The following is a 26,097-nucleotide window of genomic DNA, read 5'->3' as shown; positions in this document are numbered from 1 at the left end:
CGGCACCGAGCTGGTCGGAGCTGGCTAGCAGCCAACGCGATCACGTGTGCAGCCCCTCCTCTCGCGCCTACCTCCCCCGCGCGCCGCGCTCTCCATTCATAAATTCTCCTCCTGCTGCTACCGCCGCTACCGGGCGCCGGAGCCAGCCGGGAGCGCCGCGCAGCCGCCTGCCCGCCGCCCATGGGCCGCGCACCCCGGCGCTGAGGTAGGCGCGTGCGGGCCTGGGGTTGCACTGGGTCGGGCGGGGGGCAGGGCGAGGCCGCACGGCTAGCTCTGGCTAGAGATCTCCGGCCCTTGCCCGCCAGGCGGCGAGGCCGGAGGCTGAGAGCGGAGGAGCCGTGGTCGGCGTGGGGGCCAATCTTTAGCGCTCTGCACCAGAACTTCAGCGCCGGTGATAGGGACCCTCGCCCACGCCCACCGCAGCCTGTTTCCCCTTGAGAGATTCGGCCAGAGCCGTGGCATTTCCGCCCCCTGGCTTAGCCCGAGATTGAGACAAGCCCAAAGTCGGTTATCTGCATCTCACTTCTCGCCATCCCCATCTCCGGGGCCGGTTGGGGACGCGGGGGTGGGCGCAATGGTGAGCCCGATCCGGAGCCGAGACCCCGCGGGTCTTAAGGGTGGCCTGTGGCCAACCTTCGCCCTAGGTTCACGTCCCCGACTGCCCCCTAGAAGCCCACCTCCCTTACCCCTGGGCCTCCTACTGTCTTTCCTGGTCTCCTGTCAACGTCTCTGTGCCTCTGCCACCTCCTCCTCTAGCCTGAACTCATTTCCCGACCTACATAGAGGGGCCCCCTCCCCCATGGATGCAGGGGACCCGCGACCAGCCTCTGACCCGAAGTGCCGAGGACACCTGGCTTTTGCCAGGCCCCTCCCCTGCTATGGGCCTCGGTCCCCGCCTCCCTTCGTCCAGTTGGGTGAAAACCCCGATGGATTGGGGGCGCTGGAACCTGTGCACAGTCTCCCATTCCTGTGGGCAGGGGCCGCGCGCAGTGCCCACTCAGAGCTGCTGGTCATCCTTGCCCCAGACTCCGTTCCCTGACAATCCAGAGTGCAGCCGCCGGTCCTTCCCACCGGGAGGGCGCATTGGGGAGGGCGGTCAGGTGCAACGTCCAGGCAGTCCCTCTGCTGAGATCTGAGACCCTTCCTATCTCGGTGCCCCCAGCGTCAGGCAGACGTGGAGCCGGCCGGCTCCGGCAGGGAAGGGTGCGGCGGGGGCACGCGAGCGGCCGGCACCGGCGGGCGGCGGCGGCAGCAGCCATCTTGCCGCCCCGGGCTGGCTCCAGCCGCCCCAGTAGGAGGCCTCCCTCCCCCGCGCCCCCTCCCCTCCCCAATGCTCCCTGGCAACCCGCCTCCCCCTCCCCCCCCCCCCATCTCGGCCTGCTAGCTCAGTCACCATGGGAACCAGATTCTTGAGGGTTGGGAACAGATGCGCCTCCTTTGGCCTTGTCACTCCCACTAGCGCTGGGCGGAGTGAGTCCTGAACCTCCTGGAGTCGTGACCTGGGGATCCCAGGGCTCGGCCTCTCCGCCCCCTCCCCTGGCTGGACAGCCCCGCGGATGGTCCGAGTCCCGGCTATTTTGGAAGCCGTCTCCTGGGGCCGAGGCAGCCCCTCCCTCTCCCCGGATGGGGCAGGCCGGACCCCAGAACCCTGGGGTCTGGCGGTAGTGAGCTGATTCGGGTCTCAGTTTCCCCTCTCCTGGGCAGGGCTCCCGGCCTGCGCCACCTTGCCGGGCTGGCCCCACCGGCTGGGGAAGCTGGCTATTGGTACGCACGCGCCTCCTCCTTTACAAAGATGGGGACATGGAGGTCTGATCTGAGCCGGTGGGGGCTGCCTCGTGGCTCCCCCAGCACCACCACTCTGTGAGTCACCGCCCTGTGTGGGCCCCTGCTCCCGCTCCCGGGAAGGAAGACGGGAGAGGGAACGCGGGAGCTGGAGCTGAGCAGGCCCTGCCTCCGCCCCCCACCCCTCCTCCTAGCCTCATCATGCAGCCCACGGCCACCATGGCCACGGCCGCCGCTGCCACCACCACCGCCACGGTTGCCCTGACCACGACGTGGGACAACGCCACGGATCGCCCTACAGTGAGTGAGGGATGGGGGGAAAGGGGGGGACGGGGCTGCCAGAGGTCATGCCCACTGGCCCTGACCCCTGACCTGCTGGCCCCGCAGGCAGAGCCTGGCCCAATCCTGGACAGCTATCTGCTGCTGATGGTGGTGATGGCGCTCTTTGTCGGGGGCGCCCTCGCGGTGCTGTCGGGTGCGCTTCTGCTCTGCAGGCGCTGCTGGGAGGCGCACCGACGCCTCCACAGGTGCGCAGTCCCCTCTCCCCCACCCCCTCGGGGAACTGGGACAGGTCAGCGTGAGAGCTCCCCTAAGAGCAGGTGCAGGCATGCAGGCGTACTTCTAAAGGACAGTGCCCAGGCTCCTGTGAGCTCGGGATGCTGCCTGTTGGGAGCCCTGCTGGGGCCCCAGGGAGGGCAGCCAATCTGGGTCCTCAGGCCCACTGTGCTCTCTCGCTGCACTCCCCAGAGCCCCAGAGGAAGCAGAGAAGACCACCACCACCTACCTGGACAACGGTGCCCACCCCACCCAAGGTGAGGCTCCCTTCCAGGCCCTGTCCCAGCCTGTCTGCCCACACCTGGCCACCCCGCAGCCGCCCCCCTTGGGCCGCCTGACCATCTGTGTCTGTCTGTCTCCCCCACCAGACTGGGCGCGGCTCGATTCCGACTCATCTCTGTTTCCTTAAGCCCACGCGTAGGTGCTCACAGGCGCGTGCTGCGTGAGTGAGTGTGTGAGCGGATGAGTGAGTGCCCGTCCACCCTCCCACCCTGCCCCGCCCCTGGTGGTTAGCCGGGCCCTCTGTGCTCCCTTCCCAACCACTCCCCTCCCTAGTCGCCTGCCGGCCCACTCGTGGCCCACCCTCTCTTGGCTCTCCTCGCAGACCCCGAGTTCAGGGGGGAGGATCCGGAGGGTCAGGACACCGAGACCCAGCGCTTCTTGTCCACCAGCTCCACCGGCCGCCGGGTGTCCTTCAATGAAGCAGCCCTGTTTGAGCAGAGTCGGAAGGCGCAGGACAAGGGCCGCCGGTAAGGAGGGCCAGTGCAGCGGCTAACCTGGGAACTCGCCTTGCCGCCCCCGCCCTCCCCAGCACCTGGTGGGCAGTGACAGCGGGGCTGGAGAGGGCACTGGAGTGTGTGTGGGGGCCCGGCTTGCCCAAGGTGACAGGCAGGCGCGCTGGGCGCAGGTACACCCTGACGGAGGGGGACTTCCACCACCTGAAGAATGCCCGCCTCACCCACCTGCACCTGCCGCCCCTCAAGATCGTCACCATTCACGAGTGTGACTCTGGTGAGGCCAGTGCAACTGCCACACCACACTCCACGGTTGTCCCCAAGGCCAGCCTTGCCATATTCCAGGTGAGTCAGGTGGCAGGTGGCCCGGAGCTCAGGGGTGGGACCCCAACCCCACCCCCACCCAGCAGGCACCACCTTGCCCACCCACACCCTCCCCCAGCTGTGCCCCTCACCTCAGACTGGGAAGTGGGGCCTGGCCAGGTCCAGTGGGTGGGGGTCCAGCACGCCCCCTCACCCACCCATGCTCTTTGACCTGTCACTGCTTCCTCCTCCCCCCTGGCTCTGTCCCACAGCCCCCGGGGAAGGCCCTCACCGGCCGCTCCGTGGGCCCCAGCTCCGCCCTGCCAGGTGACCCCTACAACTCGGCCGTGGGCCCTGCCAACTTCGGGATCAGCCCCTCGGCCTCCAGTGACTCCGGGGAAGGCAGCTCGGTGAGGCCTCCCCAGCTCCGTCCTCTGCCCCTCTCCAGCATGGGTCAGCCTATGGGCCTCTACCTGGTCCCCGCCCCGGGAGGAAGAGGGTCAGGTTATACATGGGGCCCACGTGCATTTGGCTCACCTCCTCCAGGATTGTCCAGCAGCTGGAGAGAGCATGGTCAGGACCATCCCAGGCTGTGGGACAGGACACCCCCTACCCTGTCCTGTTCTGGGCTGGGCAAGACAGAGCTGGCCTTTGCCTGGAGAGCCTCTCAGGCAAGGTCTGGGGGTTGGGGAGAGGCCCAGCCCCCCCTGGTTTAGCGTGGCCCCCACCCAGCCCCAGCTCTCTGCTCTTCCTCTGCACTCCAAGTGAGTGACAAGTGGCCCAAGCCAGGCGGGCACTCGGGCAGCAGGGAGGGGTTAGCGGATCTCAGAGCATCTCTCTTCTCTCACAGCTGGACACTGGGGCCAGGAGCGCCAAGCCTGGTGTGCAGGGGGCTGCAGCAGGGCCTGGGGAGGCGGGCCCAGGCTCTGGGGCAGGCCCCGTCCTGCAGTTCTTCACCCGCCTGAGGCGCCATGCTAGCCTGGACGGGGCCAGCCCCTATTTCAAGGTCAAGAAATGGAAACTGGAGCCCAGCCAGCGGGCATCCAGTCTGGACACAAGAGGTGAGCTGCAGCCGCTGGTGGGGAGTGAGGCCCAGGGGGATGTGGAGCAGCAGGTGGCTCTGCACCGTCGTGGGGGGGGTGGGGAGGTGGTCCCCAGTCCCCACCCCAGACTGGCCAGCATCATCTGCTCACTAGTGGGCATCTGGCCCACAAGCTGGTCAGGAGGATGACCGGGGCTGCACACAGTGAGCCAGTAAAGCCAGGGCTTGTCCAGCTAGAGCGGACAACAGTGAGCTTCTCCCTTGAGGCCTCGTACAGTGTTTCTGGCGCTGTAGTCAGCTAGATGACATGTACTATGGTATGGCTGTGTGCCAGTAAAACTTTATTTACAACCACAGGTGGTGAGCCTTTGATGCTGCAGACCCCTCCTCATGGTGCCCTGGACACAGGGCTTCTAAAACCTCAACCCAGGGGCCATGCAGGTCGGGGGTGGCGGTGGCGGGTGTGGCACCAACTCCTGGGACCAATGCTGCTCACTGGAGCTCAGGAGGGCCAGGCTGCTAGGGCACTTACTGCCCTGGGTCCCAGTGCCAGGAGAGGCAGGGTGAGGGGATTAGGGACAGCACCTTGTTGGAGCCAGGCTCCGTCGCCATGGGGCGAGGGAGGGCTGATTTCTGGTTGAGTGCTCCTGGCCGGGAAGGGGAGGGGAGGGCTTGTCCTGCTGCCCCACTGGGAGCCTAGGTGGAGCCTGTAATTCCAGAGGTGATTACAGGCAAATGCACACAAGAAGCACGCAGAACCTGTCTGCTGGGTTACTACCATCCCCACCCCTGAGGCTCTACCACCAGTTTCCCTGGCCCACCAGTGAGGTGGGATCTGGAGCTGGCAGGAGAGAGCATCACCTCTCCCCCTCCCCTGTCCCTTACTTGGCCCTACCTTCACCCTTCAGCCAGGCCGTGTCTTACTTGATGACCAGGACAAGTCCTTGCTCTGGCCACACCTGCCTGCTGCCTTGGCACCTCCACGCATGCCCACCCTGGCCGCTGGGCTTGGTCCTGGTCTTCCGGCCCTCAGCACCTTCGTTTCCCAGCTGCACCACAGGGTGGGATGGACACTCACCTGGTCCAGGCTGGTGTCTGCTGGCCTGGCTCAGATGTGGGCAGTGGGCCTGGTGCCAGGAGGGGCTTAGGCAGGTGGTCGGTTTTCCTTTACACAGGCTCCCCCAAGCGACACCACTTCCAGCGGCAGCGGGCAGCCAGTGAGAGCATGGAGCAGGAGGAAGGGGATGCCCCCCACGTGGACTTCATCCAGTACATTGCCAGCGCGGGTGACACCATGGTCTTCCCAAGCCCCCGCCCCTTTCTGGCCAGCCCCACCAGCCCGCCCCCCAGTCTCGGCAGGTATTTTTCAGTAGATAGAGGTGCTGGGGTGGACCTGTGGGCCCCTGCCCCATCCCATCCCCCATAGGTGGCCCCGAGGACGGGCGGTCGAGTCCCTCTGGCTCCACAGTCTTCCTGGAGGCTGCCTCACTGGGGCCATCTCTCCAGCATGGGCTGCAGAAGGGAAGTGGGGGAGAATGGGCAAGGGTTGAGGGATGGGTGGGGCCCCTGCATCCTGCTGAAGCCTAGGGCGTGAAGGTCTCTGCTGTGGACCCAGGGTACTTCCCGCTTGCTGGTGCTCCTGGGGCTGGACAGCTGCTACTCAGAAACTGTTATCACCACTTCTGGGGGTGCCACCCTCTCCCTCAGCCTAAGGGCAACTCCCAGGAAACTCTGGGCCCCTGTCAGCAGGATGGACAACTGGACCCAAGGAGCAGGGCAGGCTTCCAAGTCCTGGGTGCTTCCTGGTCAGGGAGATCACAACACTTTCTATGTGTTATCTTCCTCCTGGGTCCCTGTCAATCTGTGGTGGGGGCCCCTGGAGGGGTCACCCAGGTGTCCGGGCTCAGGTGGACTCCACTTGGTCCAATCCAACCCCAGCAACCCTTTGGTACACGAAGTTCTTAGTAAGAAGGCATTTCCTGAGAAGAACCTTAACTCTTTCAGGGCGAGGGGCCAACCCCCTGCACTACCAGCAGATGCCCTGGTCACATTTTCTTTTAACATTTTATTTGTTTTTAATTGAAGGATAATCGCTTTACAAATCGTGTTGGTTTCTGCCATACATCGGCATGAGTCAGCCATAGATATACGTGTTATACATATATCCCCTCCCTCTTGAACCTCCCTCCCATCTCTCCTGTAAGACCCTGGTTGAACTGGCAGGCGCCAGGACGGCTCTGGGTTAACCCAAGAGCATCCAGGCCAAAGTGGACAGGCAGCACTCAGAAACATCATCTTCCACAGCCCGGCCAAGCCTAAAGGGTTCCCATCTGTGCCCATCGTCCTGGACCGAGAAGCAGGGTGGTCAGGAGGGGGCGGGGAGGGGACGCGGGGCGGGGGGAAGAAGGGGGGCCAATGCAGCCTCCTGACTGCGGCCTGGTTTGTAGGCTAGAGGCAGCCGAGGAGGTGGGCGCCGCAGGTGGAGCGAGCCCTGAGTCCCCCCTAGAGCGTGGCATCATCGCGGGGCCTGAACAGCTACAAGACTCAGATGGAGAGCGAGACGCGGGGCTCGAGCAGGCCCCGACCATCTACCGCGATATCTGGAGTTTGCGCGCCTCGCTCGAGCTGCACGCGGCTGCCTCTTCAGACCACAGCAGCAGCGGCAACGACCGTGACTCGGTGCGCAGTGGCGACAGCTCGGGCTCGGGCTCCGGGGGCGCCGCACCCGTCTTTCCACCGCCCTCGCCGCCACCCACACCCATGCCGCGGCCGGCGGATGGAGAGACGGGCGGACCACGCAAGCTGCTGCAGATGGACAGCGGCTATGCCAGCATTGAAGGCCGCGGTGCGGGGGATGATGGGCCCCCTAGCGCGCCCGAGAAGCGCTCCTCCTTTACGAGTGCAGGCCGCGAGGCCACCGTGGGCTGCAGCTTCGAGAGCCCCGCACCAGAGACACCCGTCCGTCCCCGCAGCCCGCGTGCCTGGCCTCGCCGCGCTCCGCGCCGCGACTACAGCATCGATGAGAAGACAGACGCGCTGTTCCACGAGTTTCTACGCCACGACCCGCACTTCGACGACGCCCTGTCTGCCACAGCACGCCATAGGGCGCGCGCGCACCCGCACCCTCATGCACGCAAGCAGTGGCAGCAGCGGGGCCGGCAGCACAGCGACCCTGGAGCACGCGCTGCGCCCCCCACCCCATCCACGGCCCAATCTGGTGCCCCCCGCCTCGCGCGCGCACCCCTGCGCCGCGGAGACAGTGTCGACTGCCCGCCCGACGGCAGAGCAGGTGATGACCCGGCCACGTCCTCCATCCCTGTCATCGAGGAGGAGCCCGGTGGTGGATGCCCGGGGTCCGGCCTGTGCGCTGGGACCCCGGGTGCGCTGCTGGACAAGCTGGCGGCCAGCCTCGACGACAGGCTCTTCCCACCGCGGCTGGCCCAGCCGGTCGCCGTGGCCCCTGCGTTGGCCACGGCCGCGCCCACGTCCCCTGACCACAGCCCGGTCTAAGCCTGCGCCCCGTGCCCACCTCGTCAGCTTATTCGGCACCGGCGGGGCCCCGGTGCCGAAAATACCTGGGGTGCGACGCCCCGGCGCGCCTGCGCTGGGACCGCGGGCCTGGAGCACCAGCGCGGTTCCCCAGGCGCCCCAACGAGCGCACGCACAGTCCCCTCCAGGCACTTGGTAGAGTCGACTAGAGGGAGTGTGGGGGATTCTAACCTTGGGGTCCCGAGGGCCACACTCAACTTCCCTTGGCCCCAGACTGTGGCCTCGGGGTGTTGACGGGGGTTGCCAAGTGCGCGGCGCTGCGTCTCTGGCACATAGATACGGAAAGCGCATGCGCAGGGCTTGCATCCAGACGGTGTGATACGGGCCTACCGCGCAATACGCATGCGCACAGCGCCTCTTCCAGAGACCAATGAAGCCTCGAGATTCGCTCGAAGCGCACGCGCCACGATTTGCGCCAAGACACAAGCGCAGGGACCGCAGGGCGTCAAAGCTCAATCTCTTGATTGAGCCGTCCCTGGCTAGGAGGTTAGCTCAAGGCCGCAGCCACCAACCCTTCGAAGCCGTTTACCTCACCGCGGCGAGTGCTCGCGGCAGTCCGCACCCCCCCCACACACCCCCGAGCAATAACCGCTGCCGCCGCCCCCAGCCCTGCACACGCCTTCCACCTCGCTCCTTCCCCGTGTCTGCACCCCACACCCGCCCTCCGCATGTTGAGCGGGCCGCACGCCCCGTAACCGCTCCGTCCAAAGAGCCGCCAGGACTCACCAGTGTTTGAGACATAAAACCCAAATGGTCAAGGTTTCAAGTTTCCCAAGCTTTATTTATTGCCAAAAGATGGGGCAGCCCTCGCCAGCGGCCGAGTCGCCCTGCCCCGCCCCTCCTTTCGAAGCTTCCTGCAGTCTGTGTACCATCCAGTGATGGAATTTGTGTTCTGTTTTCTGGTTGATTATAAATATTTACTGCATACTCTTGCTTGCTCTGGGTTGTTTCTGGGGACCCGAGAGCGCAGACATCTTGGGGATAAGGGGATGAGGCACCCCCTAGCCACGATGCTGTGAAGCTGTGGGCCCTGGGCTGAGCAGAAGGGCCTGTGGAAATTTGGGGAGGCCGGGCTCCCGCTGAGAGCAGAGAGATCCAGCATGGCTAGAAGCAAATATGCTTAGGAGGCCCAGGTCTCCAGCAGGTAGCCCGGCCAGCCCCTCCACTGTGGGACCCACAAAGGGACCCAGGCTCAGGCTCAGATCCCCTGACAGCATGCTGCCACCCATAGTTCCCAAACATCCCTCACAACCACAGCTCAAATCCACCTGTTTTATTTTTTGTTTAAAAAATAAAAATAAAAAGGAACCAACCAAACAACAAACACAAGGAGGCCGCCTGGTTCCCTTGGGCATGGGCATGCATCTGGGTCAGCAGGCCTGCACATCATGCCCATCCCGCTGCGGCTGTGGTTGATATGAACACATCACCAGGTGTGGGAGGTGCTAACCAGTGGCAGAGTAAAAAGAGGAGTTGGGGTGGACGAGAACCAGTAGTCTCAACGTAAAGTGCATGGCGAAGGCTGGCATGGGGCCACGCCGGGCCCTCTCCCTCCTCCCCTAGCTGGGGGAAGGGGCTCAGCACAGGATTGCAGTCAGCAGGAGGTTGTGTCCACCGGCTACCGAGGGAGGGCCAGATTCCAGTCCCTGCTGTCCCCCAGCCACAGCCCTCCAGGACCCTCTGGCTTCCAGAGGAGCAGTCAGCACAGAGGGCGCTGTGGCAGCCTTCCTGGGCGGTGAGCAGCAGGCCAGCTGTCGATGGGAAGACTGAGCAGGACCAGGCCAGGCTCCTGGGGACGGACTAAGACCAGGACACAGGTGGGTCACTTCTGGGCCAAGCAAGGTCCTGTGTCACAGGCAGCATGCTCTCCCTGGATCCCTCCAGAGGGTGGGGAAATGGAGACCTAGTCACACAGTGCTGTCAGACACCTCCACTGGCCAGGGAGAGCTGCGCTGCCTCAAGGGCCCACCCCAGGAATCTCTGGTCGCCTGGTGGGATTAAGCAGGGCCCTTGTGCCACAGATCCAGGCCTCCCTGCAAAGAGCTTCTACCCTACCTGACCGGTTCTGATACTGGCAGGTAAGTTCTGTGGGGGCCGTTTCAGGGGCAGCTCCCAGGGAGAGGGGGCATGGATGGACAGGGGCTGGACTCTCAGGCCTCCACCCCACTGCTCATATCCTGAGTGGCAATGAGTGTGCAAGCACCTGTGAGGCCCACCCAAAACGCCCTTTGTGGACTGGGTGGTCAGGGCTGGGAGGAGGGAACAGGGAGAAATGACAGCCTCAGTCAGAGCACAGCCCCCTGCACTACCCCACCCCCCAAACTCCTCCAATGCCAGGAGCAGCCCTGGGCTGGACAGGAGGCAAGCCCCTCGGGTCTGCAAAACAGCCTGTCAGCTTGAGGGGCCCTCCTCCTGCACACACACCCCTCCAAGCCCCCGCCTTACACCAAGTAGCCAGTGTTCTGCAGAAAGTGACTTCCTTCAACTGCAACCCAGACCCCAGGAACAGTGACACAAACCAAGACAGTAGTGTCCACAATGTGCCCCACCCCCCTGACCCCTCTGGTCCCGGTCCCATCCTACCTGCGGGCAGCCACCCTCATTGCTGTTTGCAGGCCGACAGCCGGCGGATCTTGCTGCTGGCCGAGCAGGCCTTGCGGGCAGGGTTGGAGGCGGCGCTGGCCCGGCGCTCTGCCCTCGACCTGGTATTCAGCTGGGTGGTGTCGGTGCCATTCACGCACACAGCCTTGGGAAGGACCCGGTTCTGTGCGCTCCGCCCAGCCTCCTCCTCCAGAACCTGACCTTAAGAGGAGAGGGCCAGGGTGTGCTGACTGGGGATCCCAAAGCACACACACTCTGCATCATTCCTGCCTGAACCCAGGGCCCCCACCACCTGTCCCATCTGACCTGCCACAGGGCCTCATCCAGGGAGCGGGAGGGCGGGCCTTCGAACCAACCGACCAGAGTCAGGCCCAGCCCACGCTCACCTGCCCGTTCAGCTGTGAGAGGGGCTCCGCACTCAGGTGAGTGGGAATGTGGTGGAGGACCAGAGGCCTGGGGCCCGAGCCTTAGCTCTCTCACCTGGGTGAAGGCCAGAGCCCACTGGGCCCTGTGGAACACAAGTGGCTGTACTCAAGCCAGGCGTCCAGACTTGATGTCTCTCTCGAAACAGCCCACCCTGGTTCTCCATGCCAGGCACAAAAGAACACAGAGGCAGGTTCGGGCGCCTCCCATACCCCATGCCTTCCTGCACGGCCTGCCAGCCCTCACTGGTTCCTGGGGCCCTGCTTCGTGCCTGCTGAGCGGTGGGGGAGGGAGGGGTGCAGGAGCCCATGCTGACCACAGCACACCCTCCTCCCGTGGATACCAGGAAACCACCACAGCTGCCTCGAGCCAGTCTGGTCCTCATACAGGAATGAGTTTCCACCAGCGGCATGTGGGGCCTGACTCGGCCTCTGGACCTTACTGGAAGCCCCCTAGGCATGTGTACAGGCAGCAACTCAGGTCAGAACTCAAGAGCATGGCAGGGTGGGCGGGTGTCAGGAGCCTGCTCTAATGGGGGACGGGAGTGCCAGGGCGCCGAGTACCACAATGCTGCTCAGACCACCAGGGTTCAGCCTCCAGCACAGCAACCAGAGCTGGGGGTTGGCCGGCAGGTAAGGAATCTGCTCCACTTGCCCTCAAGGCACCAAGGGCACTGGCCCAAGCAAAACCCCTCAGGGTGGGTGGCAGGACGAGGGACAAACCAGGGAGACCCTGGTGAGCAGATCATGAGATAGGACTGAGCAGATCATAAGACGGGACTGGAGCAGCCCCAACACAGCCTGCCGTTGGCCTAGGGCAGTTCGGCAAGGGGCAGCTGCCTGATCCCGGTGCAGGCTTGTCCCCCATCTGGAGTACGGACATTTCTGGACTAGGGGTCTAGCTTGGGCCCAGACAACTGCTCTTGAACAAACATTCCACACCAAGGAAAAGTAGCCCAGGCCTCTGGCATAGGCCTTAAGGGACAGCGTGTAGTCAGTGCCCAGCGGGGCTTGGGGGGGCCCAGCAGGGTCCACACTCAGCCAGCCAGACACCTGTCCCAGAGCCCCAGTGCCTCCCAAAAGAACACCTTGATCCTATCCTGCCAGGAACAGAGGTCCAGGAGGCCTGACTTTGGACTGGGCTGTGGCCGAGTTTCCCAGCACAGGGTCTCTGACCTGACCCCAAGACCCCAGTGGGAAATGGCTACAGCCAGCCACCATGCGCACCAGAGGCCTGACATGTCCTGGGAGTTTGGGTCCGTGCCCACAGGCCACCCTGCACACAGGCTCTTTCTACAGACAACACCTAAGTCCTGGCCGACGAGCCAGAAGGAGGCAAGCAGGACCTCACGTGCGATGCAGGCAGACCTTTATGCGGAGCCAGTGGAACCAGCCCTGGGGCAGCACAGAACCGCGGACGCGGTGGCGGGGCAGTGGCCCAGCCTCCCTCACACCCTGGGCAGGGTCAGCGAGAGCCCGCAGTGCACAGGGTGCGGGCAGGGCGGTGCTACACTAGGGCCTGGGCTCTGCCTGGAGCTCCTCCAAGGCCCTGGCCTCAGCTTCCTCTCCAGAAAGTTCTGAGCACGGGCTCTCCCGTGGGCCTCTCTCTCTAAGCCCTGCCTCAGACGCCTCCTCGCCACCTGGGGAAGAAGGCCAGGCATCAGCAGGGCACTGGCGCCAAGAGGGCCACTGGACCCTTGGGCAGAGCCCCCGGCCCTCCCCTCGATCGGGGCTCACCCGGCACTGTGAAGTCCTGAGTGTAGATGACGTCGTCCTCAATGTCGAAGAGCTCGTCGTCCACGTCGTCAGCACAGCCGTGCAGGTCCTCCAGGTAGGGCATCACTGTCATGCCCCGCCACCGGTCCTTGCAGTCCGCGCTGGGCGGGATGGGCACCGGCTGCTCAGCTGGTGGGTGCTTCTTCCGGAACCAGCTGTGGGAGCAGGGCATCAGGGTGTCCAGGATGGCTCCCCACACGGGACCACCCTCAATTCCCACAGAGAACTACGTGGCGTGCAGAGATGGAGAAGGGTGGGGCCAACAGGAAAGACTGAGCCGGCAAGACCCCTGCACCTGACCCTCCCCCTCCAGCACCCAGCCGGGCCAGGGACTCACCTGTGCTGCCGGATCTGCTGTATGGAGAACCGCTTGGCCGGCTCATACTCCAGCATCCCTGCCAGGAGACCAGCCGGGGGCGGGGTCAGCGCGGGCAGAGGCCCCGCCCCTGCCTGGGAGGGGTGGGGGCGGAGGGCGTGGCGCATGTGAGCGGAGCCCCGCCCCCGCTGCAAAGCGAGGTCAGGAAGGAGACCGGAGCAGGCTGGAACACAGGACAAGAGCCCACCCCAGGGATCCTGAACCTGTCCACACGTCCCAGGAAGACAAAGCACAGGGGTCGACCCTGCAGTGCCCACCCGGCTCTGGCCAGCAAAGCCGGTGACTGGCAATTCCTGCCGGAACCCCAAATCCCCAAGGCGGCAGCAGGAGAACCAGGGGCCTCCAGGGGGACACACTCTAGAACCTGTGTGAAGGTCTTTGCCTGGAACCCGGACATGCAGAATGGGCAAGGCAGCCCATAGGTCTTGCTGGGCTGCCCTGAGGTGGCAGGGCTACAGGGGTGCAGAGCCCACAGTCCCTGTCTGCCCGCCCCCCCCCCAACCACCGCCCCCCGCAGGTGGCTCTGTTCTCAGAAAAGTGTAACTCTGGGATGCTGGCACTCAGAGCTGAGCCTGAGTGGTGCAGAAGAGGAAAGATCATGGTCACAGCCCTGTTGTGGGAGAGCAAAGGCAGGGCTGGGGTGGTGTTCCAGAGACCTGTGGGCAGGAGGCTCGCCACCCAGCTAGGCAAGACCTCTAGGCAGGCCCAGGCAGAGAGGACAGGACACTGCCTGGACCTGGGGGACAGGGACAACCAAGACCCTCCGCCATCTCATCAGCCAGACTTGGGGCTGCTTCTTATTTATTTCGTTGCACTGGGTCTTAGGTGAGGCATGAGATCTAGTTCACTGACCAGACATCGAGCCAGGGCCCCCTGCATTGGGAACTTGCAGTTGTAACCACAGGACCAGCAGGGAAGTCCCCCTAACTTGGGACTGTTTCAAGTGTTTTATGAGTGTGAAGGCAATAACAGGTCATCATCTGTGTCACTGGAGCAAAGAAAGCTTAAAACTGAGAGAATTCCAACCCATCAGTCCTCGATGAAGGAAGGTCTAAAACATCAGTCCTTGCTAGAGCTGGGGGAGGCTGGGGGTGTGTGGTGGGGGGTTGGGCTGTGAGCCTTCAAGGAACACTTGGGCAGGGAGGGCCAGGTCTGAGTCTGTGGGGCTGCCACCTCCCACATTCCAACAACACCCTGGGAGGGCGGGAGCCCAGTGCCTGTCTGCCAGGGTGACCCTGATGCGGAGGGCGGGACTGGGTTGCACCACTGCAGAGCACTTGAACTGCAGCTGCTCAGCTTCACTTCACCTTCACTAACAACCAGAGAACTGGCGTGACTCCGTCATCAGGAGGCTCCGGAGCCACGCAGGACTGTGAAGCTGCTTGTTCATCTGTAGGCCACATACAGGCTAAAGCACGGATTAGGTGTCCGGCACAAGCCGAACGTCAGGTCAGTTACACAAGGCCCCGGGATTGCGGGCAGAGGACCTAGGACGGTACCAGTCACACAGGCGATATCCTGGATGTGCTGTATCATCAAAACTAACTTCACCAGGGAGCTCCCTGCCAGTCCAGGAGTGAAGACTCTGTGCTTTCACTGCTGTGGACCTGGGTGCAATCCCTGGTCAGGGAGTAGGATCCCATAAGCCACGTGTGGTGTACAAAAACATAAAACACTAACTTCAGCCAAACCCCAGGATGCTGGTGTGGCTTTATGGGGGCCACCTTGGGTCAGGCTCCTGTGGGGGGGGGGGGCAGTGCCACCTGCTGAGCATCCTGGGAACTGCAGCAGAAAGAGGTCCTGCAGGAGACCCCCCCACTCACTGTTACTTCCCCTAGGGATGGGTAATCAGGACAGGGTGGAACCAAGACCCAGGGCAGGTGGCAGAGCCCAAAGGAGCCAGCGACCCCTCCCATGCTCCACTCGGGCTGCTCTCCAAGCCTGGCTAGGCTGTGCCCACCTCCCATGGCGGGGGGGGTGGTGCAGGCGGCTGCAGCACAGAGATGGCTCAGCTCTCAAGAAGCCAGTGGTCTATGGAAGACCTTCGGGAGCCCCCACACCTGCAGCCTAGCATTCACCCTGAAGGCCTCACCTCTGAGCAGGTCTGAGAGTGGGGGCCCACAGTCCCCCGGTATGGTGTAGTCCCCCTTCCCGATGTTCTCAAACAGCTTGTAGATGTTGTCGCCCTCGAATGGGTACAGGCCTGTTGTGATGTTGTAGCTGTGACCCAGGAGGACAGACCAGTCAGAGCCTGCCCTGTGGCCCTGGAGCCTCTGCCACACTCCCCCACCCCCACTACACACACACACACCCCACCCCCTGCAGGGATCGGACGTGAGGATGATGGTCTGGAACACACAGTGCTGCTGGCTCACTGTGAAGACACGGAAAGCCACTGGACTGCGCGCTCTAACAGGATGGGTCAGGGGACATCTGTCAGTGAGCTCTCAGTGGAATAAAACGGATGCCTCTTTGCCCAGACCATTGGCTGCCTCACGGGGCTGCAGCACCAACTCGCCTTGGGCGGGAGAACACAGGCCCCCTCGCTGCTGCCGGGCTTATAGAGGAATAGATGCAAGGCAGTCTGGGTGGGAGCCAAGCATCACTGGCGACTTGTGGTATCTTTAAGAACTCAGGCCCAGGAGTCAGGACAGAAAGCCTCGCCCGAACAGTGATGGGTGACTCGCGCAGGGGAACACCAGCACAAGGCCGAGGTGGGCAAGAAGACAACTGGTCCCAGTGCATGTGCCCCTCCCCACAGGCCTCCTGACCGTGGCCTCCCCAGACATAGGGGACCTGCCAGGAGGGGCAGGTCGTGAAGGCCTGGAGTCTGAACCGAGTGCCTGGGGCTGGGTTGGGTGAGTTAGAGGGACCCTGGGCTAAAGGCACCAGGCCCAGGGCACTTACAGCGTGACTCCAGCTGACCAGATGTCCACCTTGAAGCCAGAGAAGGTGTCCAGGCCATTGGCAATCTCAGGTGGCTGGAATGCTGGAGAGCCCTGGCTGGTCCGGCACGTGTCATCCTCAGCAAACGGGTGCAGTGCCTGTGGCAGCGCCAGGTAGCCCTTAGGAAATGGCCCCAGGGACTGGACCCCGTGCCCCGTCCCCCGTCCGCCCCGGGCCCCCCTACGCACCTCAGCCACACCCAGGTCAGAGATCTTGAGCGTGCCACCAGTGGTGAGCAGCAAGTTGCCGGGCTTGATATCCTTGTGCACGATGCCCTGGCTGTGCAGGTATTCCAGGCCGTCCACCAGCTGGCAGAAATACCTGCGGGCACAGCTCTGTGACCACCACCCAGGGCCAGCCACCTGGGCTGTGCTGTCACCCTAGTCTCTGGCCTGGAAAGAGCCATGCTGCTCACCGCCCCTGCCCCCCGTCCCCTCCTACCACAGGCCAGCTGGTCCTCCAAGCAACTGGGGGCTGACTCTCCAGGAGAAGTTGGCCTTGGGGCAGTGAGGCCCAGTCAGGGGCTCCCCCAGCACCAGGAGGCCTCACAGCCTCAGGCAACGGGCATGCAGGGCAGTGTGTGTGCAGAGAGGAGCCAGTGGGCTGTCACAGGGCATGCACAGCAGCCAGGGTACACAGTCGCAAACTGGGCGCCAAAGCCCTGAGTTTTAAAACACACTTGAACTTCCATCTCACTCGTGCTCAGAATAACCTCTCTGAACACAGGACCAGGTCCCTTAAGGCCCTGGCCCTGAGTGACCTGCAGGGGCGGGGGCAGTGGCGGGGCTCGAGCTCACTCACCCATGGGCCTGGCACACAGGGAAGCGCTTCTCTGGCACACTGTCCAGCATCTCCTGCATGCCACACACGCAGTACTCCATCACCATGTACGTGGGCTGTGCTAAGGAAAATACGCAGCAAGCACCCCGCTCTGGACAGGACGGGCCCTGGGACACAGACAAGTGCTGGGGGTGGGGCTGCACCAGAGGAGTGAGTAGGAGCACTTGGGAGGGATCATGGGCATTGCAGTGGATCCCCACCTCTCCACAGATCCTCCAGTGCCTTCCTGTGGAGCTCTGTGCCGCCTCCGGGCTCAGGCCACACAGCCCAGCATGAAGGCCCCTGGTTGTTCCATCCCAAGGAGGAGCTTAAGCCTCGCCCCCAAGGGGAGTGAGGGATAGAGGCCCATGGGGGCCCTGGGGAAGAGAAGGCTGGAGTAGTGGGGGGGTGGGGAGGGAGTGAGAAAGGGTGGGAGCCAGGGTCAGGTCGAGGCCCCCCAGCCACACCTCTTTGTGAAAAGCCCAGTAATTCTGCATCTAAAAGGTCAGAGATAGACCCCTCAGCAGGACCCCAGGCCCCTAGACCTGGCCTCTGGGAGTCGCAGCTCAAGAGGAGAGGGGAAGGCCAAGCAGACTGCCAATATGCCCACCCACCCGTGGGGACATGCCCAGCTCCCCACCCCCTGCAGGATATATCTTCTGCTTCTCCTCGTTGTACAGCACATCCACTAGCTGGATGACGTTCCTGTGCCGCAGCCTCCTCAGCAGCTGGATCTCCCTGGAGAGAGGACGGGTGGTCAGTCGAGTCCCGGCAGCCCGGGCACACCCAACATGTGGAGGGCACCGCATGGAGGGTGCCAGGTCTGCCAGAGCCCAGCAGGGCTTCAACACAGCAACAAGACCAGGAACGTCCAACACTTGGACTGAAGATGCATGGAGACCACAGCAAGGGCGCACAGGGGCAGCACAAGGGGTGTGGGAGCTGGGACTCCAGAGACAGCCCTCTCCACCCCCACCCCCACCCCGTTGCCAGTGCAGCTCCTGAGGATTCTCTGCAGGAGCCGGTGGTAGTAAAGGGGGAAAAGTCGGAGGTCTGTGAGGCGGCTTCGAAGAACACCGAACAGTCACCAACTGACCCAGCACCTTCACTCAGGGTATGTGCCTTGGAGGACTGAGAACATGCGACATGTGCACATGTGCTCATGGCAGCACCATCCATGGCATGGAAGCCCAAGGGTGGACACAGTGTCCCTCCACACCCAGGAGCATCCCTCAGCCCTGAAAAGGAGAGAAGCCCTGATACTTGCTACCACTTAGACGGGCCCTGAGAACACGATGCTCAGTGAGAGAAGCAGACACAGGACACGCAGGGTGTGATCCCACTGATGGGAAACGTCCAGAACAGGCTGATCCACAGACACAGAGAGTGGGTTCCTGGTTGTCAGGGGCTGGGGAGGGGATAGAGTGACAGAGGAGACAGGGCTTCTTTTTGGGGTGATGGAATGTCCTGGACCTACACAGAGATGACCATTACTAAAAAGATACCAAGTGCCACGAAACTGCATGATATGTGAGTAATACCTCAATAAAGGTTTTGTAAAGTCCTCACCAGGAAGCCCATGCGTGATACATAAGAACATCAGGGCAGGTGAGGGCCCGCCCTCTTGAGACTCAGCTCCCACCCTTCCCACTGTCCACATTTCATGAAAAGGTCGCCTATTCCAGAAAACCCACACCCCACCCTCACAGACCAGTGCACGATCCTGGGCCCTCATAGTGGAGGTCCTCCTTCCACGCGGATCATGGCCCGGCACTCAGAGCCCCCACTTCCTAGAGCCAGTGCGCAGGAGGCCCTCCACTTGCAGGAGGAAACACAGCTTCACAGTGGCTTCTTGCAAGCCCACTGGCTGCTCCGTCCCTGCCCAGGGTCCCCTCTAGGCCAAGAGGATGCACATCTAAATTCTCCTCTGAACTGAAGCAGGGGGAGGTGACTCAGAGGCTGAGCCCCGGGTTCACATCATCTGGCCACCAGGGTGAGCAGGGACCACACACACTGCAGCTCCACCTGGCTGTGCGGGCTCTGTGGGTACGTGGGGAGCAGACTCTGATGTGAGGAGTCCCCCTACATCGTGACACAACCACCACGATGTCTCCCAGTATCTCTGGGTGTCCCTGGGGACAAGGCAGTATGGTGAGTCCTGGTGGGTGGGAGCAGACTCCCCAGCCTGCCTCTGGCAGGGCCTCCCTCAGCCTGCCCAGCTTGGGCCCACTGTGGACCAGCAGGTCCCACTCACTCCTGCAACAGGCCTTCCCAGGCTGCTGTGGGCCAGGCACTGGGTCCGTGGGCACCCTGTCCTGGGGGTCCCCTCAGACGCTCCAGGCCCACCAGCACTCCTTGGCAGTGGCCCTGTGCTCCCAGGCTTCCTTCCCCCATCATCTCATAGCTCTGACTCCCAGCCTGCTGCCGGCTCCCCAGGGCCAGAGCTCAACTGTGGTGACTCAGGGCCCCTCCCCTGCCTTTAAGTTCTCCACCCCTTCTATCCGACGGAGAGGTGGACACCCCAGGCCGCCCAAATGGAAGCCTTTGTCCTGACAGTAGTGACGAGGCCTCTGGGGTCTCTGCCGCGTGCTGCCTGGTCGGAGTACAAAGCAGCTCCTTGCAGAGGTGCCAGGAGAGAGGGCCCCAGGGAGGGGTCCTGGGGCAGCTCCCTCAGTGTTTGATGTCTGCTAAGGTAACTGGCCAGCAAGGGCACCCACCATGGGGACGGGATTTGCAGCCCAGAGGGGAAAGTGGCACATGGCGGCAAACTCAATAGAGAGCCCGCAGGCTGGGGCGGGGATGGGACACAGGGCCCAGTGCAGACCAAACTCCTGAGGCATAGGGACAGCTCAGGTGACCATCCCCATCAGCCTCCTGAGAAGTGAGTGAGCCCGATGTCAACACCAAGGAAGGGGCAACACCACCAGGGAAGGGGTCACGGTGTCAAACTCTATGAGAAGAGAATTGCACGCCCACAAGGCCAGGACTGCAGCGGAGACAGCACACACACTCCGAGTGGGTGAGGGGATGCAGGAGGATCCCTGAAACATGCACTGCAGGGGCCGAGATGTTCTTGTCACCTAGGAATAGCACCACTGGCCAGAGAAAAAGAAAAACATTATTTAAAGAAAGAGGAAAGCCGGGCGCTCAGCCAGGATGCAGGAAGTGAAATGAGAGGAAGCAAGCCTTCCGGTCCAGCCGCAGTTGCTCAGGGCGGGCATCGCAGGGACCTGCCTGTGGTGCTGGGAGCAGAGTGGAGCTGGGGTGGGCTCGCTGACCGCCCACAAGGGGAGGGCAATGAAAGAGCCGGGTCCTAAAGCACTGGAGTTCACAGAAGAGTGCAGCTGCCCCCATGGCAACCCACCTCAGGGCCCCGGGACCGGCCACCTCGTTCCCTCTAGATGCTGACGGGTCCACAGAGAGCAAGGAAGGGGTGATGGCTGCTCTGGCCGAGGGACACTGAGCAAGACCCCCTCACCCCTTGGTCCTTCTGCTGATGCTTTCAATCATGTGGCGAGGGGCAAGAGACGAAAATGAGGAGAAACTCAAGAAAAGTGAAGTTCAACACAACACGTGCTCGCACAACTGCCAAGCACCACAATTCCTAATGGGCATCAACAGGGGATGACCCATGCATCCACTGATGGGGATGGATACACATGTCCACACACAGGGGCAACAGGAGTAGATAACCCACACGTCTACTGCTAAGGATGGATACACACGTCCACACAACACCCCCACGGGCATCAGGAGGGGATGACCCACACATCCACTGATGGGGTCAGATACACATCCCCCCACACACACGGGCAGCATCAGAAGCTCTGACACTCGATATCATGTGGATGCACCTGAGAACACGAGAGGAGCAGACACAGAACACATAGCGTGTGATTACACTGATGGGAAACGTCCAGAACATGCCGATCCACAGAGAGTGGGTTCCTGGTTGTCAGGGGCTGCGAGGGGGAGCAGGGGTAACTGATGACAGGGATGGGGCTTCCTTTTCGGACATGGGCTGTTCCAGAACTAGAGATAGGTTGTGGTCGCACTCTCCAGGAAAGTACCTGACCCTGAGTTACCTGCTCACAGCTGAGTTTCAAATCATGTAAAACGTGTCTCACTAAAGCTGTTCAGAGAACATGCCACCTCCAGCTGTGTAGTAGACACATGATGATGGGCGACTGGGCTGTGACTTCCAACAGGCTTCTGGGTGAGGGGCCAGCGTCCCCCATGCTCTAGCCTGGGCTGTCCCTATGGCCCCTGGGCTCCATTGCATATAGTCACCCCTAAGTCAGGACGTGCAATGAGATCCTGGGTGCCTCAAGGAGCAGCTGTGCCCTAGTGATGACAGGTGGCCTCAGGGAGGAAGCTTTACCAATACCTGGATAGTGGGGGTACCAGCAGATGCCAGGACCTGGCAGAGGCCACTTGGGATGGGAACGAGGGCCAGGAAAGTCCAGGCTAAGCTACAATCCCAAGTACTCACTCTCGGGTCCAAGAGCCCACCAGTCACCACTGCTGGCCTGGAGACTGGCACTGGGCACTTGGGCCAGGACGCAAGGCAGGAGCACCAGGAACACTGATAAAGAAGGAGGCTGGCAGGGCCCCAAGTTGCCAGTCCCGGCTCTGCACAGCTCACCGAGCACATGCATCAGGCACACAGCAGGCACAGGCCCTGAGCTGCCCTCTCACAGAGGGAACGTGGGGCGGGAGCATGGAGACTGTCCCTGCTTCTCAACAGCTGATGGAAAAGCTCACAAAGAATAGGACCTTGTGACAGGTGAGAATCCTGTGAGCTGAGCCCATCTGCCCTCCCAGGGGTCAGGGCAGAGGGGTGTGTACCCACCATCTGTACAGGCATGAAGCCCCAGGGCTGCTCCCAGCCAGGGAGGCACCAGCATGGCCTCTGTGGCTGACCGGAAAAACAAGCAGATACAACTTATATGGAAAATGACCCTTTTCATTCAAAAGTCCTTGGATTGGTAAAGAGAAGTTCAAAGGTGTCAGTGTTAAAATGACAACTGCTTTCTTTTTCACTTCTTGATGCTTTTCTGAATGTTCCTATTTTACAACAAGAACAAGTTAGCATGACTTCCCTGGCAGTCCAGTGGCTAAGAGTCCAAGCTCCCAATGCAGGGGGTCCAGGTTCCATCCCTGGGTCGGGAAGATCCTGGAGAAGGGCATGGCAATACCCTCCAGTAGAAAACCCACGAACAGAGGAGCCTGGCAGGCTACAGTCCATAAGGTTGCAGAGTCAGACATGACTGAGAGACTTACACACATAAAAAAAAGAACAAAGAGGGACAAGCACAAACCACAGCAGCCCTCCTGGGAGGAGTCACAGGAGGGGAGACTTCCTCTGTCACACACTGCATTTCGTAAGGAATGCGTCCATCCCAACTGGAGCTGCGGGACTCCTGAGGCTTGTCTGGAAAGTTCTGGACACTTCACTCCATGAGAAGAGTCTGGAGTTGAGTTTATTAAGTCTCTCCAAGACAAAGGAGCCTTTTTTCTTCTTTGTAGCTGCCTGCCAGCAAGGCTGACCCAGAAGCCTGGATCTTGGGGCCCTGCTTGAATGCCCGCACAGAGCAGTCCAGCACATATCGTCAGGATTCAGGACAAGGGAACAGGGCACTCAGAGCAGGGCTCGCCCTCATGACATTCAGGAAGGAGGCACGGGGGTTCTAACCTGAAGGCACATACCCAGCAGGCCCTCCCAGCACCAGCCCACAGGTGGCCAGCCGGCACGGGGCCAGAGCTGAGCTCTGAGAGGGGAAGACCTGTGCCTCTGGGGCTGAGACGGACAAAAGGGCCCGACCCTGCAGCTGTGGCACCTCACAGCAACCCCCAGGCCGCTGTGGATGCCAACCACCCTGCCTCCCCAGGCTCAGTCTCCCCAAGGCTTCCTCCAATGGACACTGTCTTCACAGTTCCAGAGACCACAGCTGATGGCTCAGGAAACCAGAACTGGGAGCCGTGATCTTCCGTCGGATGGCCAAGCAGGAGGGAATCTCTGGGTGGTGATCGCCCTGTAACTTGACCTTGGGCACATACATTTGCAGATGGGGAGGGGCTACCTCAGGTGTGCATCACCCTTTGGAAGAACTGGGCACTCACCCACCTGACACCTCTCCCTCATCTCAGGGTGGGGCATCTGCAGATGTTCCGGGTGCCCCACTTTCTCTGAAGCCCCCGGGATGGCCAGCAGTGGCTGGGGTGGCCCTAACCAAACATCAATTGGTGCTGGAAATGAGCCTGGCCCCTCCCAGCTTGGGATGCAGCAGAGCATAAGGCACCAGACACTAGGGCGACCTGCGCCAACTCCATCCAGGAGGGCTTGTCCAGGCTGGAAGAGTCCAGCACCCCACTCCTGGGACAGACCAAGGAATGAGGCCTAAGAGGAGCCAGGAGGACAAGGACCAGCCCTGGAGAGAATGTGTGTGTGGGGGGGTTCCCTTTCTGCCAGCAGCATCCAGAAGCCCACTGGCCCTCAAACCACAGTGGTGGCCAACTGGTAGCCCGAGGGTCACCTCTTCCCCACACACTTCTGGATTAAGAAGAAAAGGTGACTCAGAGAAACAGGGAGTGGGGATTGGATCAGAAGTGTGGCCTAACTTAGCCTGCAGGAGGGCACTGGCACCCACTGTCACCTGGCCTGTCTCACCCAGGACACTGGTGGCCCCTGCCTAACCCTCACCATGCAGGTGGCAGATGTGCACAGAGAACTGGCTGGGCTGGCTCTGGGACGCCTGGTCCTGCCGTTGCTGGGGGTCCATGGCTGGGGCACGGTCTGCAACCGGTCTGGCCCCACTGCCCTGCTCTCCAGGTGTCCCACAGCAGACAAAAGCAGCTGGGCGCTCACTGTCAAACTGCCCGGAGAGCAGGGGGGCTGGGGGGAGGGGTGAGAGTGATCAGGGAGCAGCACTCCCGGGACCGGCCAAGGTCACCAGCCAGTCCTGCCGCCTGGCCCGTTAGATAAAGCCTTGGGCTGGGGTAGGGTGGGATCCCCAGGCAGCAGAGATAAGGAGAGGGTGTCCCCTCCCAGAACTAGCATAAAGGACGGAGGCAGGGCTCCCACCGCCTTGGGGATGCCTATGGCCAGATAAGCGCCTGAAAAAAATCTGTGTAAAAAGTTCGCCTGGACACAAGCCGACCCCCACTTCTCAGGAGCCACCGAGCCTGCAAGTCGTGGATGTGTCCTGTGGCACATCCCAGGCGAGTGAGAAAAGGCCAAGTTCCCCTCTGCAGACTGATAAACCGGTGCAAACAATTATTTTTGGCAACCGCAGCGTCCCCCTCCAACAAGGTAAACAAATGGCGTGTCCCGGCCCTAGTAACAGCCTCACGCTGGGACGAAACCTGCTGGCGGCAGGCAGAGCCCTTTCCGAACCCAACTGCTTTTGGTTTTCCGAAGCCAAACCAACGCTGGCCGCCTCCGCCGGGTACCTGAGCCCTCCGGACAGCTAAGAGGGCACAGAGGGAGAGGGGCGCCCCCTTCCGAGGAGGGCCCCGCCGCGGCTGAGAGCAGGACGCAACGAGCGATCCTGACTTCACTAAAGTTCCCCAAAGAGTTGCCCACGACTCTCCCTGGCTGGTCGACTCGGGTGTTTAAGGAAACGGAGGACGGAAGAAAATAACCGAGAAGAGAAGGGAAGAGGAAGGGAGGGAAGGGGGAAGAAGGGGGCCGCCCAGCGGCGCGCGTCCCCACCCAGGAAGCCCGGACTTACTTCTTCACGTTGGCCTCCCCGTTAGGGATCCTCCGCAACTTCTTCTTCTTGAGAATTTTGACGGCTCTTCTGCACAGTGTCTCCGAGTCCAGCACCTCCTTCACCTTGCCGTACGACCCCTCCCCCAGCAGGTCCCCCATCAGGTACTTTCCGATGAGCTTGGCCCGCTTGCGGCGGGGCTGGTAGATGACCTCGGTGGAGTCGATCCGGTGGATGAATGTGTCCATCCCCACCGACATCAGCTCGCCCTCTGTAAACATGCCCAGTTGCTGCGGGTCCGCCACCTCCATCCTGAACTCCAGGCCTCCGACTCCGGCCGGCGGTCCCTTATCCCCTTTGTGAACTTCGCGGGGAGCGGTTCTTCCTTTTGTTTCTCCCTCCCCGCCCCGCCTCAAAATTCCCTTCTCCAAAATTCAAAGTCAACAAAATCGAAAAAATAAGAGAAAAAGAAAAAAAACAACAAAGGAAAACCCTCTTGGAAAAGAAACGATTGTACTGAACGTAAGTTCAAAAGGCGCGGCTGGTCCAGAGCCCGGGCAGCCGGGCGTGCGCAGCGTCCCAAGTTTGGGGGCCGCCCGACCTCGGAGCTTCGGGGCGGGCAGGCGCGTCCACGGGGGCCCTCGGGAGGCCGGTGGGGCCGGGAAGTGCTAGGTCATCCTCCAGGGACTTTAGACCCTCGAACGAACACGGACGCGGCCGGGCCGAGTCTTCTCCGCGCCGTCCATTACCAGCGGGCCATGGCGCGCGCCCGGGGTCCCGCGCAGGCCAGCTCTGGGGCTTCCAGAGCTGGACAGGTGAGCTTTGCCGGGAGCAGGGCGCGCAGCTCGGGGGCGTCTCCCGCCGTCCGGGGCGCCCGGGACGCCGGCAGGTGCGTATCCGGAGCGCGCGGGGCACCTTCGTCCAGCTCGGCCGGCTCCCGCCAGCGCCGGGGCTGCCCGGGGCCCGCCGGCTGCAAGGAGCAAGGCTCGTCCAAACCAGCCGTCGCCCGGGCGCCCGCACACCGGCCCGGGACACCCAGCGACCGCGCGGGCCCGGCGGGCGCCTCGCCCCAAACGGCAGCCCGCGCTCGCTCTCCGCCCGAACGCCGTCGGTCGCGGACAGCGGGGCGCGCGGGGCTCCGGGCAGCCGAGGCGGCGCAGGCCGCAGGCCCCGGACCGGGGTTCCCGGAGTTGCCGGGGCCCGGGCGGCGCGTATCGCGCCGCGGCCGCCGCGCGCGTGGAGCAGGCGGGGCGGCGCGGGGGCCCAGCCCATGCAAAGCGGCCGCTCTGCCGGCCGGCGCCCGCCGCCGCTACCGCCGCGCCCCGCCTCAGTCGCGGGCGCCCCGGGCCTCCTCCCCCTTCCGCGCCCGACACGCCGCCGCCATCTTGTTTACCTCCTCCCCCGCCCTGCACCGCCTCTCCGCCGCACGCCCGCCGCGGGCCCGCCCCTCGCGGCGCCGACGTGCACGCCCGTTGGCCGA

General features: G+C 62.7%; 2 protein-coding genes across 11 annotated transcripts; one reads left to right on the top strand and one right to left on the bottom strand.

The window, feature by feature from the left end:
- The first annotated feature begins 121 nt into the window (after positions 1-121).
- CBARP (CACN subunit beta associated regulatory protein) lies at positions 122-8,892 on the top strand. Of its 4 annotated transcripts, none has more exons than XM_061423305.1 (10): positions 122-205; positions 1,977-2,082; positions 2,170-2,309; positions 2,530-2,594; positions 2,942-3,086; positions 3,245-3,416; positions 3,647-3,784; positions 4,225-4,435; positions 5,592-5,775; positions 6,864-8,892. In XM_061423305.1, the coding sequence occupies exons 2-10, from the start codon at positions 1,984-1,986 to the stop codon at positions 7,924-7,926; spliced, it is 2,217 nt and encodes a 738-aa protein (XP_061279289.1). In that variant the 5' UTR covers positions 122-205; positions 1,977-1,983; the 3' UTR covers positions 7,927-8,892. The 4 variants fall into 4 exon arrangements, with proteins under 4 accessions (XP_061279289.1, XP_061279288.1, XP_061279287.1 ...); XM_061423304.1 differs by lacking the exons at positions 122-205; positions 2,170-2,309 and adding exons at positions 1,372-1,860; positions 2,706-2,779; XM_061423303.1 differs by lacking the exon at positions 122-205 and adding an exon at positions 1,373-1,860.
- On the bottom strand, positions 8,726-25,580 carry STK11 (serine/threonine kinase 11). 7 transcript variants are annotated; one of them, XM_061423307.1, is made up of 10 exons: positions 24,639-25,571; positions 17,560-17,643; positions 16,888-16,977; positions 16,275-16,407; positions 16,048-16,184; positions 15,233-15,360; positions 13,102-13,159; positions 12,726-12,919; positions 10,549-10,762; positions 8,726-9,765 (listed from the first exon to the last, which is right to left on the bottom strand). In XM_061423307.1, exons 1-10 carry the CDS (start codon positions 24,926-24,928, stop codon positions 9,543-9,545), a joined length of 1,551 nt encoding a protein of 516 aa, XP_061279291.1. In that variant the 5' UTR covers positions 24,929-25,571; the 3' UTR covers positions 8,726-9,542. The 7 variants fall into 7 exon arrangements, with proteins under 7 accessions (XP_061279291.1, XP_061279295.1, XP_061279292.1 ...); XM_061423311.1 differs by having other exon boundaries at positions 9,676-9,765; positions 10,549-10,767; positions 24,639-25,568; XM_061423308.1 differs by having other exon boundaries at positions 9,749-9,835; positions 24,639-25,580.
- Positions 25,581-26,097: the final 517 nt, after the last annotated feature.

Source organism: Bos javanicus, chromosome 7 (assembly GCF_032452875.1).
Source record: "Bos javanicus breed banteng chromosome 7, ARS-OSU_banteng_1.0, whole genome shotgun sequence".
In the NCBI taxonomy this organism is placed as follows: Eukaryota; Metazoa; Chordata; class Mammalia; order Artiodactyla; family Bovidae; genus Bos; species Bos javanicus.
Note: the sequence above shows the minus strand (reverse complement) of the source record. Positions and strands in the feature narration are given on the sequence as shown.

Excerpts from the sequence above, each read along its gene's own strand:
- CBARP (XM_061423303.1), top strand. The coding sequence starts at position 1,793 with ATGGGGACATGGAGGTCTGATCTGAGCCGGTGGGGGCTGCCTCGTGGC. Across the intron at positions 2,595-2,941 it reads CGGTGCCCACCCCACCCAAG|ACCCCGAGTTCAGGGGGGAG; the intron begins GTGAGGCTCCCT and ends CTCTCCTCGCAG. Across the intron at positions 5,776-6,863 it reads CCGCCCCCCAGTCTCGGCAG|GCTAGAGGCAGCCGAGGAGG; the intron begins GTATTTTTCAGT and ends CCTGGTTTGTAG.
- STK11 (XM_061423307.1), bottom strand. The coding sequence starts at position 24,928 with ATGGAGGTGGCGGACCCGCAGCAACTGGGCATGTTTACAGAGGGCGAG. Across the intron at positions 16,408-16,887 it reads CCTGTGTGCCAGGCCCATGG|GTATTTCTGCCAGCTGGTGG; the intron begins GTGAGTGAGCTC and ends CTGTGCCCGCAG. Across the intron at positions 10,763-12,725 it reads TCAGGACTTCACAGTGCCGG|GTTCTGGAGGAGGAGGCTGG; the intron begins GTGAGCCCCGAT and ends TCTTAAGGTCAG.